The sequence below is a fragment of the Pelophylax lessonae genome (assembly GCF_965119305.1).
Source record: "Pelophylax lessonae genome assembly, chromosome: 3".
Classification (NCBI taxonomy): domain Eukaryota; kingdom Metazoa; phylum Chordata; class Amphibia; order Anura; family Ranidae; genus Pelophylax; species Pelophylax lessonae.
Genome location: NC_138770.1, coordinates 528972323 through 528988302, shown reverse-complemented (window position 1 = coordinate 528988302; position 15980 = coordinate 528972323). Strand labels below are relative to the sequence as shown.

Genomic DNA, 15980 nt, shown 5'->3' with positions numbered 1-15980 from the left:
ATCCAAAATCCCAATAAGTGTATATAAATTTGTGTGAAAGTTATAGCATCTACAAATGATGATGTATATACAGTGGAATTTCTTTTTTTTTTTTATACTAGTAATGGTGGTGATCAGCTACTTATAGTGGGACTGTGATAGTGCGGTGCTGATGCTGGGGGGGAACTGACTGACACCAATACCGTGATCAGTGCTAATAATATACACTGTCAGTTATACACTTACACTTGCTGGGAAGACGTTAACATTTAGGGGCAATCAAGGAATTACTTGTGTTCCTAACAATGTTTACTGTCTGTACTGTGTTCTATTTTTAGTAAGCAATGTGCCGGATTTTACTCCCTGCTTTGCAGGGAGAAAAAAATGGGCACATTTCTGCTGTCTGTAGAGAGCCCTGTGTTATTTACCAATACAGGGCTCTCTTCTGTCATTCGCTCAGTCGATCAGCAGGTTCCTGCCATAAATCATTGGCCAGGACTCGCTGATCAGCTTGTGCCGTAGCGAATGACAGCACAGCTGGGGCAGTGGGAACGTGCCCCCTAACAGGAATTACAAAATCGTGTACATGTACGTGATTCAGCGCAGCAGGGCAGCCCTGCCACAGTATAAGTGCGGTGGGCGGTCCTGAAGCTGTTAATCTGGGGGAGGGTAGTGTTAGATGTACTAGCAGTTTTAGTTATACTAACAAACTGAAACCAGACTCCAGCTCACACTTTCTAATCTGCACAGCAAACAATGTTTTTGCTTTTAGAATACAGGTTTTACATAAAATAAATAAAAGCTGTTTATTATAAGCACCCGTCAGTGGCAAATGCTTTGTTTCATCCCTGTAAATTAATACATCCAGAAGAGGGCTTGTTTTTTTGAAAAACAACAGACTTACTGGCTACAGCACTACATGAAAATAAAGGAAAGAAAGCCTAAATAAAAAAAAAAAAAAAAAAAGACAACAAATGCAGCCACCATATCTAAGAATTGGTAAGTTGCATAAAAATCAATGTTTGCTTTTGAGTTTAATACTGCTAATCTGACTTTTTATATGCCTACATATAAAAAGACCCAAGACAACGCTCCCCACATGCGTTCAAGGCTGGTCATATTGGCTTCCTGCTTCCGGGCACGGCACTTCCGCTTTGAGTCGTGGTGACGTCACGCGGGAGCGCCGGCGGGCCAAGCCCAGCTCTCGTTCGTTGGTGGCTCTACCCAGCGGCATCACATGCCATCAGTGACCCTCTCTGCCACCTTCAGCGGACCCAGAAGCCATTGGCTGAGCTCCAACTGACAAGGCCAACCTGGTATCCTATAGGTTTTTATTCACTTAATATACCTACTGGTTGTCAAATAAACACTACTATTTCCATTGGTCTATTCAATATCTGGAAACTGTCATGACATCACCTTTATCTGGATAGCGCTGTCTTTCCTGGTTGCTTATACATTTTATTACAGCATACTGCAGGGCAGTTCTGTCGCAGTGTAAATGGGACACACAGAAAACAATTGTCCTTGAGGTGATCGGCATTTTACAATTCAGTAAATGTGTGAATTTAGCCCTAAACGTTTCGTCTGCAATCATCTTACCAGTTATTCCCATGTGGTACTTGTAAAAGGCATCATTGAGACCATCGCAAAGTATGCTGTCTTGTAATGGGACATCCCCAGCTTTCACACCTGCTCTCATCTGGATCAAGTGAGGAGCCTAAAAAATAATGATTTAGGTAATATGCAGGTATATACAGTATGAATCCATATCCTGTATAATATTTAGAATATAAAACACATTTCCTGGTTTCCTGTCAATGGCAATGGAAGGTTCTTGTATACAATAGCTTTACACCCAGAGTGAGCATGCTCCATCTCTCTGCCTGCTCTCCTACTAAGAGTAGCACTCGCCTCTCTCTGCTTTCCTTAAATAAGAACTAATTAATAATGATAGTTAATTAATAATAAAAAGAAGATTTAATTAATTAATAATAATATTTCTAGTACACATTTAGCTGTGTATTCTCAAGTCTCATGCGCTGCCTACTAGGGATCGACCGATTATTGGCAAAGCCGATATATCGAGGGCCGATCTTGCACTTCCCCCGATATATCGGAATCGGCCACCAAGGTGACCAATATTGCCGATATTTCGGGAAAGTGCTTGTACCGGATTGATGCCTGCAGCTAGAGGCATCACCCCGGTACCGGCGTCCATAGCCGAAGGTCGGCTGTCTTGTAATGACAACCGATGCGGCTGAGAAGCCGCTCGGCTGTCATTACAAGGAGCGGGAGGGGACATCCTCCCCCTCCCGCCTCCTTCTGTGGCTCGCCTGGGTCTCCCGTCCCACCGGGAGAACCGGGCAACCAGCCTGCATGGCCACCGAAAACCCGATCAAAGCCGCATTCGGCTCTATTTGGGTCTCCATGCAAAAACCCTGAAGTGATGTCATGAGTGACATCACTTCCGGGTACTGTCTAGCGCCAGATTCAAAAAAATGACAGCATTCAAAGCAGCCAAACTTGGGGTTTTGAATGCTTTTAAGTGCAGAGGAGGGGTTTGGGGTCTTTTAGACCCCCAGATCCCTTCACAAAAGTACCTGTCAAAAAAAAAAAAAGTGGACAAAAATATCAGCCAATATCGGCCGATACCGATATGCATTGGCTAAAGTATCGGTATCGGCAATGAAAAACCGATATCAGTCGATCACTACTGCCTACCTCTCTGCTCTCCCCTTCACCAATGTTGTACTAGCTGTACACCCTGCTCTCTTTTGCTCTTCCAATGTTCTGTTTTCTGTTACATCCAACATACTAAAGCACACATGTTGGAGATTTCCCTGTTGTTGGTATCTGACCTCTGGGGTCTAGGAAATTATGATGGCCTGGTTGGCTCACAAGTACGATATGCTTAAGATGCTCAAGATTGCTTTGCAAAGATGTCTGTTCAATGCCAAAAAATTAAAAAGAGAAGTGTGGGAAATTAAAATAACAATCATTCTCACCTAGATGGCTGCAGCACCGACAACTAAGCGATCAAAGACTGCAGGTTGCTTAATTTTCAGCTCCACTCTGAGCACAGAGCGGTGATTGTCAGTCATCGGCTTTCTGCTCTGCCACTCCAACACTCACTGGAGCACTGGACTGTGGAGGGGACGAAAGAGACTGCTTTAGGCTCTCAGCTATGCGCTGAAAGGTTGAGCCAGCTGCCAATCTGGCGACTGGGCGGATCCCCAGCATTTCTTGTTGGTATCCCTGCAGAGCCTGGACTAACTCTGTGCCATCAGCCGACAGCGGCTTTTCTTAGGAAATTTTGTGCATGGTGTACCTGCTGTGTCTGCTGCTTTATGCAATATCCTAGAATAGTTTGCCCTAAGAGAGGTGGCCTTTTTTGTGTGTTGTATGGTGTGCACATGTGACGAAGAGCCTGAGGCCTAGTGATGGTATTAATGTCCAAAATTGTATTTTTAGAAGCAACAGCTTTTACAGGGCGTTAACCACTTCAGCTCGGGAAGGATTTACCCCCTTAATGACCAGGCCATTTTTTGTGATACAGCACTGTGTTGCTTTAACTGATAATTGCGCGGTCGTGCGATGCTGTACCCAAAGAAAATTTTTTTCCCACAAATAGAGCTTTCTTTTGGTGGTATTTGATCCCCTCTGCGGTTTTTATTTAAAAAAAAAAAAAAAAACAAAACAAAAAAACACAATTTTGAAAAAAAATATATATATTTTTTACTTTCTGCTATAAAACATTCAAAAATGTTTTAAAAAATCTAAAATCAATCAATTTAGGCCAATATGTATTCTGCTACAAATTTTTGGTAAAAAAATCCTAAGAAGTATATAATCATTGGTTTGCGCAAAAGTTATAGTGTCTAGAAAACTATGGGATAGCTTTATTGACTTTTTATTTTTGTTTTTACTGGTAATGATGACGATCAGCGATTTTTAGCGGGACTGCGACGTTGCGGCGCACAAATCTGACACTAATGGCGCTTTTCCACTGCATGGAACCGTACCGGTTCGGCGCGCTTTTGTGCTTTTCCACTGCGGTACCGCATGGTATAGGGTCGGAACGGTTCGGTACGGTACGGTATAGGTTTGCTTTTCCACTGCATGGAACCGAACGGTACGGTACGGTACGGCTCTGAAAAAACAGTACCTACTCGATTGTGGTTCCAACAGGTACCAAACTGGTACCATATCCCACAATCCTTTGCATGCAGTCACTACTAGCCACTGATTGGTCAAAGAATCCCACCCACCCCGTTGTTATTCCACCCACTTAACTTTAGTACTACTTTAGTGGAAAAGCAAACCTATACCGTACCGTACCGAACTGTTCCGACACTATACCATGCGGTACCAGCAGTAGAAAAGCAAACTGGGCCAAGCAGGGCCGAGTAGAGCCGAGCCGGTACTTGCAGTGGAAAAGTGCCATAAGTGACACCAATATAGTGATCAGTGCTAAAAAAAAAATGCACTGTTACTGTATAAATGACACTGGCACGGAAGGGGTTAACGATCAAGGGGTCAAGTGTGCTCCTAGGGAGTGATTTCAAACTGTACTAGGACTGGATGTACTAGAGGAAAAGAGCAATCTGTGTTTCAGCTTAGCTGAAACACAAGATCTCTCTCTGCCTCTGTGACAGAACAGCGGTCTGCCTTGTTTACATAGGCAGACAGCCATTCTGTCATTCCATGGTACGATCAGCGAGTCCCAGAAGCCACTGCGGCCGCGGACCCGCTGATTGGCTCCCACTGTGTCCAATCACAGTGGGAGCGGCACGCGCCGCCCCCAAAAACCTGTGCATGTAGGGAGTATGGAGATCCAACGTAACCCAATCATTTTCCTGGGCAGGAATAAAATTCTAGCAATGGCAGGGTCAGTATATGGTTGTACATCAGAATATTCAATGATTCCTAATAAGCCTAGTTTAGGATCTGGTTGAAGGTTCAGAATTAAAGCCATTTGTTTAGTGCCAGTAATGAAATAGTTGACTGCATATGCACATACACACGGTATGCTCTTATCCAGCAGTCCATGATAATCTGTCTTTAAATAATAAGTTCGCGTTTTTAAAAAAAATATATAATAAATACACATTGTTTTGCAGGTTATAAAATGTGCACTGTCAGGCTCCTGCAGACTCTCAGTGTACAGGTCTGCCCGTACCGCCAATATGGGCAGGCAGTTACTTCAGTCCAGGAAGAATCAATGAACTACGAGGATATCCACCAGCGCACTCATAGTTCCTTGAGAACCACAAGCCATCAGCCACAAAGGCTGTTGGTACTTGTAGTCTATTCATTCACATAACTCGGTGACCATAGATCCCAGGCCCACTGCTACAGGGAGGGGGGGGGGTAAATCGAGGGTAGAGCTGCAGGAGGGGGAACATGTAACATGTTCCCAAAGGTGAACTTATCCTTTAATCAAAGTTGGCTTATGTAATGTCTCTATGTCATGGTGTAAAGCAGAAATTTTTATAGAAGTAGATTATTTCTATACATAAAAGTCACAATTTCATCACGGAGAAAACATTTTACAACCTTCATACCTGACTCATGTTCTCCATACCACCGGCAACCACGATATCAGACTCCCCTGTTAGTATGGACTGAGCTCCAAGGCTTACTGCCTTCAGGCCCGAACCACAGATCATCTGGCAGCTCCATGCAGGAACAGAGTAAGGAATTGTGGCTCCAACAGCAGCCTGGCGAGTTGGGTTTTGCCCAGTACCTGCAGGACACAGGAAAATAAGAGAATACAGAAGCAGAGAGAAATTGGTTGTAACTAAAAAAGTCAAATATTATACATTTTTAGGCATATCCAAAATCTTGGATATTATGTGACTGGTATCTGGCACAGACCCTATCCCATGCACCTTACCGGTGAAGTCACCAAAAATGGTGATGGCACAATAGTAAAGTGCATAGGGTAGGGATCTGCATTACAGATCGCTCAAGGTTTCAGTAGTGCAATAAAGAGTTGGCATGCAGTAATTAAAGGGCTCTTTTCCTGTCTGGCAAGACTGTTATCAGCAGAACAGAAATTGAGAGAACATCTTTCCAATGGAGCCCTGGAAAGAAGTAAAAATCTAAAAATGTTGTTAAAAAAAAAAATCTTTGACAGCAATAAATGATTGGAAGCGGCTGGATGCTGTACCAAATGGTTCACAAGTTTAGGGCTATATGCAGAATTCCTGTGTTCCAGGCATACGTCCCAGAATGCATTGGGCCGTACAAACAAGTGGCATTTGGTACAGAATCTGGCCCCTGATGTATTTCAGGCCCATCAAGTATCTTGACAGGCTACTGGCAACCAGGCTGGGCACTGTACCTGTGCCTCCCAGAGACACCCGAAAACACCAGGATTTGATGTAGAGGGGCTAAATGCTCAGTTTGCAAGAGACCTAAGCTGATTCCACTGTGAATGATATTGTTTGTGGCTTTTGGTGAATGCACAGGCCATACATGATTTGTCTATTGGCATAGAGCAGCCCAATCTGTAAAGGTTCAGGGGCTTTCATTTGTTTCTGAACGGCTTCTCTCCCCATGCAAAAGCAGCTTAGAGTAGGTAAACTCCAGGTCAATGTACCCATAAAATATTCTAAATGATCTCAAAAGCACCCTGCACTTGCCTATTGAGGCCTTTAGCCATCCACTGTGAAATGGGCCCAACTCTTTCTGTGAAAATTTGTTTTTTTCCTTTTATCAGGCATGTGTGCATAATGAATTGTATTCATGCTTGTAAATCTAAAGCCCCGTACACACGCAACGATTATCGGCCGACCGATCGTCCGACTTTTGTCCAAGTTGTGTTTTGTTGGTTGGAATGTGCCTAGACTGCACACAAATTTTCTCGGCCAACAAAATTCTACTTCAGAAGTGATGTCATGTGTTGGTTTGTTTTCTTTGTGTTTTTTCTTCACTGAGCATGCCCAGTCTTGCTCATCAGATTTTCCCCTGTCGAAATCTGTACTGACTGCACGAAAATCGGCCGTTGTGTTGACGGCCAACAAAAATTTTATAGTCTGCACACCAGATTTTTTTCAGCCAAAAAGTTGTCGGAAGCATCATACTAACAAGCTGAAAATCGGCAGATCGGACATTGGCCGAAAATTCCCTGCCAATTTTCGATGCGTGTGTACGGGGCTTAAGGCTGGGTTCAAAGCTGTGAGTTTTTTAGCTCATTTTTGGAAGTGCAGGAATTCATGACAAATGATTTAACATGGTTTCCTATGGGTCCCGTTCACATCTATGCAGTTTTTGGAAGAGGTGCAGGAACTTTTTTTTTTCATGCAGGAAGTTGTGCTTTTGGGTCCAGAAATGTAAGTGCAAGAAAGCATGTATATGTGTTTTCGGTAGGGATTTGTATTTAACGACCAAGTCCCCTTCTCCTACAAAAAGATGCATGAAGACGCATCAAAAACTGCAAAAACACACCAAATCAAACAAATGAAAATTACACGTACAGTTGTGAACCTAGCCTAAAGGTATTGCATAAAATGATTCTGCTCTAGACTTCACTAGGAAAACGCAATAAATTGGATACATTCTAAATAGAACATTAGACAAAGTAGATTACCTGATGTCAACACATGTCCGAATATAACTTCGGAGATTTCATCTGGTTTAACGTCAGCTCTCTTCAGCACTTCGCTGATCACTACGGTGCCCAGAGTATGAACCGAGAGAGTGGACAGGGCTCCATTAAATGAACCTAACAGAGAGGAAATATGTAAATACAGAACATTAATCAAATCACACAGAAAAGGACTAATGTGGTTACAGAGAACACTTAAAGCTCATTCACATGAACGTGATCTGTCCCGATGTTTTACCACTAGGGATGGGCTCAGGCATGTTCAGATCCTAGTCCCAACCTACCTGAGCAATCTTGCCAGGAAGCAGTCACTTCACACCGCCAATCATAGGCAGTGAGGCATTTCCCAGCCTGCAGCTGCACATACACACACTGCTCATGATTAGCGGTGTGCAGTGACGGCTTCCTGGTGGGATTGCTCAAGTGGGTTGAGACTAGGACCCAAACACGCCTGAGCGCATCCCTAGTTACCACGTGTTATGGCATGCATGAACGTGTGTTGGCTTAAAGTGGTTGTAAACAGTTACATATACCAAGTGGTTGTAAACAGTTACATATACCAAGTGGTTGTAAACAGTTACATATACCAAGTGGTTGTAAACAGTTACATATACCAAGTGGTTGTAAACAGTTGCATATACCAAGTGGTTGTAAACAGTTGCATATACCAAGTGGTTGTAAACAGTTGCATATACCAAGTGGTTGTAAACAGTTACATATACCAAGTGGTTGTAAACAGTTGCATATACCAAGTGGTTGTAAACAGTTGCATATACCAAGTGGTTGTAAACAGTTACATATACCAAGTGGTTGTAAACAGTTGCATATACCAAGTGGTTGTAAACAGTTGCATATACCAAGTGGTTGTAAACAGGTACATATACCAAGTGGTTGTAAACAGTTGCATATACCAAGTGGTTGTAAACAGTTACATATACCAAGTGGTTGTAAACAGTTACATATACCAAGTGGTTGTAAACAGTTACATATACCAAGTGGTTGTAAACAGTTGCATATACCCAGTGGTTGTAAACAGTTGCATATACCCAGTGAAGTGACTGGCCTCAGATGATACGTAGAGAATTCACAAATCCTCCTATGTAATTTGTACCTGTTTATCTAGGGTTTTCTCTACATCCATTGAAAGTGCAGAATTTTTAAAGCTTGTCTGAGCTGTCAGAAAAAAATTGGGCAAAGAGCTGAAATTACACACTGCAGAGTTCAGTGGTGAGAGCTCCGAGAGCTAATTGGATTGGAGGGGAGGGGAAGGGGGAGGGGAGGGGGTAGGGGAGGGGGAGAGGAGGGGGGGACAACCCCCCATCCCTCCCAACTTCCCTTCACACAGCACACAGGAACAGAGCTGAGGCTGTCAATCAGCTGGTGGTCCCTCCCCTGTCACCTTTTTTTTTTCTTGGTATCAAGAAAACTTGTCAGAAGTGATACATGCTGATAGCAGAGGAACAAAGCAGCAGATAGAAATGACACTTAGTGCTTTTAATTGAGACAAGTACACACTATAGATGGATATGCTTTGTTCATATTCAATGTCTATTTACAACCACTTTAAGGCAACCCATTCATTATAAATGGGCTGCCAGTGCACCACAACCAATTAAAACCAATGTATGACTGTTTTTTTTTCAAACTGCAGGGCACCACAATGCACAGAATGTGTGTTGTGGTGATCTGCTCTCTAAAGTGTGTTGGGGGGGATATTCATGATGAATAGCCTCACAATGCACCGCACATAGAGCAGTTGCATTGCCATGCATTGTAGGGCACTGCCACATCGATCTTTAGGGTCCTGCTCAGGTTCTATGCAGTGGCTTCCCTGCTGTACATTGACCACAGGGGGGTCAATTGCTTTGCATTGCCACCAATACTAACATGCCTTGCATTTCTTTTTCTAGTACATACAAGGCATTTTTTGATTGGGTATGGTAAAAATGGCGACCTCACCACCCCTCTTCTCTACCTTTTTTTTTTTAATCAAAGAATGCCTTTTATTTACTAAGAAAAAATACAATGCTACGCGAGTGACCTACTGACTATTACAGTGATTGTCATATTTCCCAGTGGCCCATCATGTATGAGACATGCATTCTTACATTGTGCCAAGCTGGGCCAATGTAAAGCTACCTATATACTGTACAATCTCATTCTTTAATCTTTTTTAGCGTTACCAAAAATATGTAGTATCCAATCAGGCAGGCTTTTGTAATACAAAGTTGATGGTTGATTTAAAGGCCATCAATTAAATCTGGTGTATGATGTATGGCAATCAAACAATTCTAGCGTTCAGCTTTACAAGCTGTACAAAAGCATCAGCACCATATAAATAAGAAAAAAAATAATAAAACACCATCACTGGTGGGTTACTAGATCCAAATATTATAAATCTGCATCACAAAATTGGTATTACGTGAGCAATATATTAAAACCATCACAAGTGTACAGAGGCACAAAGATAAAACGGTTTGACTGCCATTCTCAAGTGAATGCAATTACATGAAATGTTTCAGCTGGCAGCTTTATAAACCAAATTTGTGGAAGGTTGTATAAGGACAACTAAAAGCTTTTGAGAAAACCAGGATTGACGCAATGCGTCAGACGGGCGGTGACGTCATCATGCTGCGCGGGACGAGGACGCCATTTTGATGAAGCTAAATTTGTGGAGGATTCTGTGTCATCATGCTGTTTTAACCCATTCTATTGTGAGTGGCATTTTTTAATTTATAATAAATCCTATTTAGCGGTCTGCACATTTGCCTTTTTCTTTTTGCATGGGTAAATCTGCTGGAGGAATGGAGGAGACATTTAAAGGTCCAGGAGTCTGACCTCCATTTAATAGGGGGGTCCACGAGATAAGGTGAGAATACACCTATAGGGGTCTTTGGTGGTGGGCACAATGTTGGTCTGTTTTTGGTGAAAGTTTGATGTTTATTGGAGTACCGAGAAGATCTGGACTTCTATTATTATTATACAGGATTTATATAGTGCCAACAGTTTACGCATTGCTTCACAATGTAAAGGGGGACAGTATGATTACAATGCATTAGGAATAGGAAGGCCCGGTTAATGAAGCTTACAATCTAAAGGGAGGAGGCGGTACACAATATAGTGGGTTATGGGACTTGGCTACAGAGAGGACACTTATCCTGGTGCTGCAACATTTCAAAACTATTTTATTTTGATTGAACGCACATCATAAATTGGATTGTGTATGGGACTTTTGTTTTTTATACTGTATTGGATCTTTTTTTATTGTTTCTTTTTATTCGTTTTTACAACACTATATTTTGCACTTTTGATATAGTTGCTATATCATTTTTTGATATACACTATAGTACCAAAAGTATAGGGATGCCTGGCGCCTTTACATGCACATGAACTTTAATGGCATCCCAGTCTTCGTTCATAGGGTTCAATATTGAGTTGGCCCACTCCTTGCAGCTATACCAGCTTCAACTCTTCTGGGAAGGCTGTCCACAAGGTTTAGGAGTGTGTCTATGGGAATGACCGACTATTCTTCCAGAGGTGTATTTGTGAGGTCAGGCACTGACGCTGGATGAGAATACCTGGCTTGCAGTCTCCGCTCTAATTCATCCCAAAGGTGTTCTATTGGGTTGAGGTCAGGACTCTGTGCAGGCCATTCATGTTCCTCCACCCAAAACTCACTGATCCATGTCATTATGGACCTAGCTTTGTGCACTGGTCCAAATTTGGTGGAGGGCGGATTATGGTGTGGGGTTGTTTTTCAGGGGTTGGGCTTGGGCCCTCAGTTCCAGCGAAGAGAACTCTTATGGGCCATACACACTATACAATTGTCTTTAGATTTTTCCCTTTAGATTTACCAAAACCACATAATATGAGGTCAAATCTAAACACTTTTAATTTGTATGCAATCAGGCAGGTCCTTGCACTACATAGTTGAAGGTAACACGCATTGATTGTTGGCCGACCGATCGGCCGTCTTTTGTCCAGTGTTGTTGTGTTGGTTGAAATGTGCTCTAGACTGCACACAAATTTTGTCGGCAAACAACAACCAACTTCAGAAGTGATGTCATGTGCTGGTTTACTTTCGGTGTGTTTTTTCTTCTCTGAGCATGCCCAGTCTTGCTCATCTGATTTTTGTCGGCCGAAATCTGTACTGACTGACGAACAATCGGTCGTTCTGTTGACGGCCAACAAAAATGTTATAGCATGCACACCAGATTTTGTTCGGCCGAAAAGTCGCAGTCGGTTGTCGGAAGCATCATACTAACAAGCCGACAATTGGCCGATCGGACGTTGGCCGAAAATTTACGGCCAACAATCGGTGCGTGTGTACGAGGCTTAAATCTAAAGGAAATCTAATAACAAAACTTGTATAGTGTGTATCCAGCTTTAACTGCCGGTTCACACTAACGCGAATTGTCAGGCGACTTGTTCGCCTGACAAGTCGTGCTCCATTCTGTGCTATGGGAACCGTTCTAATAGGAGTGACTCAAATCGCTCCCACTTAGAAAAATGTTCCTGCACTACTTTTGACCGAAGTCGGAGTGACTTGCATTGACTTCCATTATGTGAAGTCCGTGCAAGTCGCGCCAAAGTCACGGTGCACGGCAACTTCACTAGTCGCCCCCGAAGTTGTGTCGCCATAGTGTGAACCGACTCAAAGGAGTCAGCATACCAAGACATTTTGGACAATTTCATGCTCCCAACTTTGTGAGAACAGTTTGGGGGTGGCCCTTTCTGTTCCAAGTGCACAAAGCAAGGTCCATAAAGACACAGATGTGCGAGTTTGGGGTGGAGGAACTTGACTGGCCTGCACAGATTCCTGACCTCAATCAATAGAACACCTTTGGGATGAATTAGAGTGGAGACTGTGAGTCAGGCCTTCCGTCAAACATCAGTGCCTGACCTCACAAATGCGCTTCTGGAAGAATGGTCAAACATTCCCATAGACACTCTGCTAAATCCTGTGGACAGCCTTCCCAGAAGAGTTGAAGCTGTTATAGCTGCAAAGGGTGGGCCAACTCAATATTGAACCCTACGGACTAATGGGCCATACACACTATAAGATTTTCTGAAGACTTTTTCCTTTAGATTTACCAAAACCATATAATATGAGGTCAAACCTAAACACTTTCAATGTGTATGCAATCTGGCCGGCCCTTGCACTACATAGAAAAGGTAAATCTGAATGAAAAAGACTTCAGAAAATCTTATAGTGTGTATGGCCCTTTAGGCTGGATACACACTACACAACTTTTGTTGTTAGATTTCCTTTAGATTTACCTTTTCTATGTAGTGCAAGGGCCTGCCAGATTGCATACAAATTGAAAGTGTTTAGGTTTGACCTCATATTATATGGTTTTGGTAAATCTAAAGGAAAAAATCAAAGGAAATTTGTATAGTGCGTATCCAGCTTAAGACTGGGATGCCAATAAAGTTCAATGCGCGTGTAAAGGCAGGTGTCCCAATACTTTTGGCTTTTGGAATTATAATGTATGTATGTATGTATATATATATATATATACTTAATGTCATTTATTCAAGTAGCTGCGACTAGTCTTTAATTAGAGCCATTGACCATTCAAGTACTTTATGTGTTGCTTCTTTTTTAGTAATATTTATTTATATATATATATATATATATATATATATATATATATATATATATATATATATACACACACACACACATATCTTAGTTATTTTTATTTTGATATTTTATTATTTAGAGCGTTTCACTTTATTTCCTTTTTTAATGTATATTACTAGTGTAGTGTATGCACTATACACTTAGAATATTTGGTTGATCCTTACATAATAGCGCTAGGATTTTTTTCACATTTACACAAAATTGGTATTACTTATGCGAGTAATCTATAAAAAACATCAGAAGTGTACAGAGGCACAAAGATAAAATTTTAAGATTGACTGCCAATCTTTAGCGAATGCAGTTACATGAACTGTTCCAGTTGGCAGCTTTATAAAGCAAATTTGTAAAAGGTTATTTAGGGAGAGCCAAGAAAGGTTGCATAAGGACAGCACAGTCCATGCTCTTAAAAATTATTGAGGTTATACACGGCTGCTTTGCAATTTGCCTTTGGACTTTCCCCTAGGACTCTGGACAAAAGAACATGATACGATCAGTGGAGTAGACTGGCCGTCCTATCACACTGACAGCATGCAGAGGAGGCATGGACTGACAGCATGGACCTTGTATATGGTTCTATACTCATAGGCAATCAGAACGCTGGGAGGGGATGCCAGCTGAACAGCTACCCTATCACACAGCCACCAGCATATATGGTTCTACATTAGCCAGCCAATCAGCAGCAGGAGAGAGTAGAGCTGACTGTCAGCACGGAAAACTCCTCCCTTCACTCCACACTGAGCTCATGAATATTAATGAACCCCTAATCCATGCACAGCTTTGCAGCATGTGCTCTTCCTTGTCTGTTTACATTTTCTACTATTAATGCATGGAACCCCTACAATGATCTAGAATAGATTTATCAATTCCTGGAAAATGGAACAGATTTCTATGTCTATATAAAAATAAATCTGACGTGTTAGAAATACCTCCCAATCTCCATGTACTTAATCCCTTAGGTTCACATCTACATTATATTCCCAAAAGTATTGGGACACCTGCCTTTACACGCACATGAACTTTAATGGCATCCCAGTCTTAGTCCGTAGGGTTCAATATTGAGTTGGCCCACACTTTGCAGCTATAACAGCTTCAACTCTTCTGGGAAGGCTGTCCATAAGGTTTAGGAGTGTCTATGGGAATGTTTGACCAATCTTCAAGATGTGCATTTGTGAGGTCAGGCACTGATGTTGGACGAGAAGGCCTGGCTTGCAGTTATCGCTCTAATTCACTTCAAAGACGTTCTTGAGCTGTACAATCAGATTGCAATGTGTGTGATGAGCTGTACAATCAGATTGCAATTTGTGTGATGAGATGTACAATCAGATTTCAATGTGTGTGATAAACTGTACAATCAGATTGCAATTTGTGTGATGAGCTTTACAATCAGATTGCAATGTGTGTGATGAGCTGTACAATCAGATTGCAATGTGTGTGATGAGCTGTACAATCAGATTGCAATGTTTTTGATGAGCTTTACAATCAGATTGCAATGTGTGTGATGAGCTGTACAATCAGATTGCAATGTGTGTGATGAGCTGTACAATCAGATTGCAATGTGTGTGATGAGCTGTACAATCAGATTGCAATGGGTGATGAGATGTACAATCAGATTGCAATGGGTGATGAGCTGTACAATCAGATTTCAATGTGTGTGATAAACTGTACAATCAGATTGCAATTTGTGTGATGAGCTTTACAATCAGATTGCAATGTGTGTGATAAACTGTACAATCAGATTGCAATTTGTGTGATGAGCTTTACAATCAGATTGCAATGTGTGTGATGAGCTGTACAATCAGATTGCAATGTGTGTGATGAGCTGTACAATCAGATTGCAATGTTTTTGATGAGCTTTACAATCAGATTGCAATGTGTGTGATGAGCTGTACAATCAGATTGCAATGTGTGTGATGAGCTGTACAATCAGATTGCAATGTGTGTGATGAGCTGTACAATCAGATTGCAATGGGTGATGAGATGTACAATCAGATTGCAATGGGTGATGAGCTGTACAATCAGATTGCAATGTATGTGCTGTACAATCAGATTGCAATGTGTGTGCTGTACAATCAGATTGCAATGTGTGTGATGAGCTGTACACACAGCAATGTGTATGCATCTTTAGTTATCAATGCTTTCAAGAATCTGCAACAGATATATATAATCACAGGGCAGACATTAGGATACAATGTCTCCCCAAAATAAAGTATGTGCACCCCTTCCTTCCTACAAACCCATTATAGAGCCATTCCCTGTGTGCCATCCATTAGTTACAAGGGACAGGTCCTAACTCTGGATATATACAGATTTATGGATTGTATTCCATTCCAAGTAAAACGAATTAAATGATTTATGAATAATAATAATAATAATCGTCCACACAGCAGGAAGATAGATCAGAATGACAGGCTGAACACATCACATACATGTCATGAATAGGGTTGCTGCTTACCTATAGGTGTGCGGGCAGCAGACACAATGACTACGGGGTCCTGTGTAGAAGACATCTTCCAGTATTGGGCTCACTCCTCTCTGTACTCTTCTCACACAACAGATGATCTGAGCTCTGCCAACACTTCCAGTCTACGTTACTGTCTCACCAGCCTACCAGCTCTTCCTGGATGATTGAGTACAGCAATTGTGCCACCTACTGGCCTGGAGGGGTATACTCCGAACAGCATCAGGATTATCATTTGTTACATGTGGAGGACTGTTTCCTATAAAGCCGACTTTCACTCA

At 42.0% G+C, this 15980-nt stretch overlaps 1 protein-coding gene across 1 annotated transcript in view; it reads right to left on the bottom strand.

The window, feature by feature from the left end:
• Nucleotides 1–15771, bottom strand: part of ACAT2 (acetyl-CoA acetyltransferase 2) — a 48754-nt gene extending 32983 nt beyond the window's left edge. Inside the window, exons 1-4 of the mRNA XM_082249371.1 lie at nucleotides 15694–15771; nucleotides 7577–7711; nucleotides 5547–5728; nucleotides 1582–1699 (exon numbers count right to left, since the gene is read on the bottom strand). Coding sequence (XP_082105497.1) covers nucleotides 1582–1699; nucleotides 5547–5728; nucleotides 7577–7711; nucleotides 15694–15748 — 490 coding nt within the window. The 5' untranslated portion in view covers nucleotides 15749–15771. The remainder of the gene's footprint in view (nucleotides 1–1581; nucleotides 1700–5546; nucleotides 5729–7576; nucleotides 7712–15693) is intronic.
• Between the last annotated feature and the right edge of the window lie 209 nt (nucleotides 15772–15980).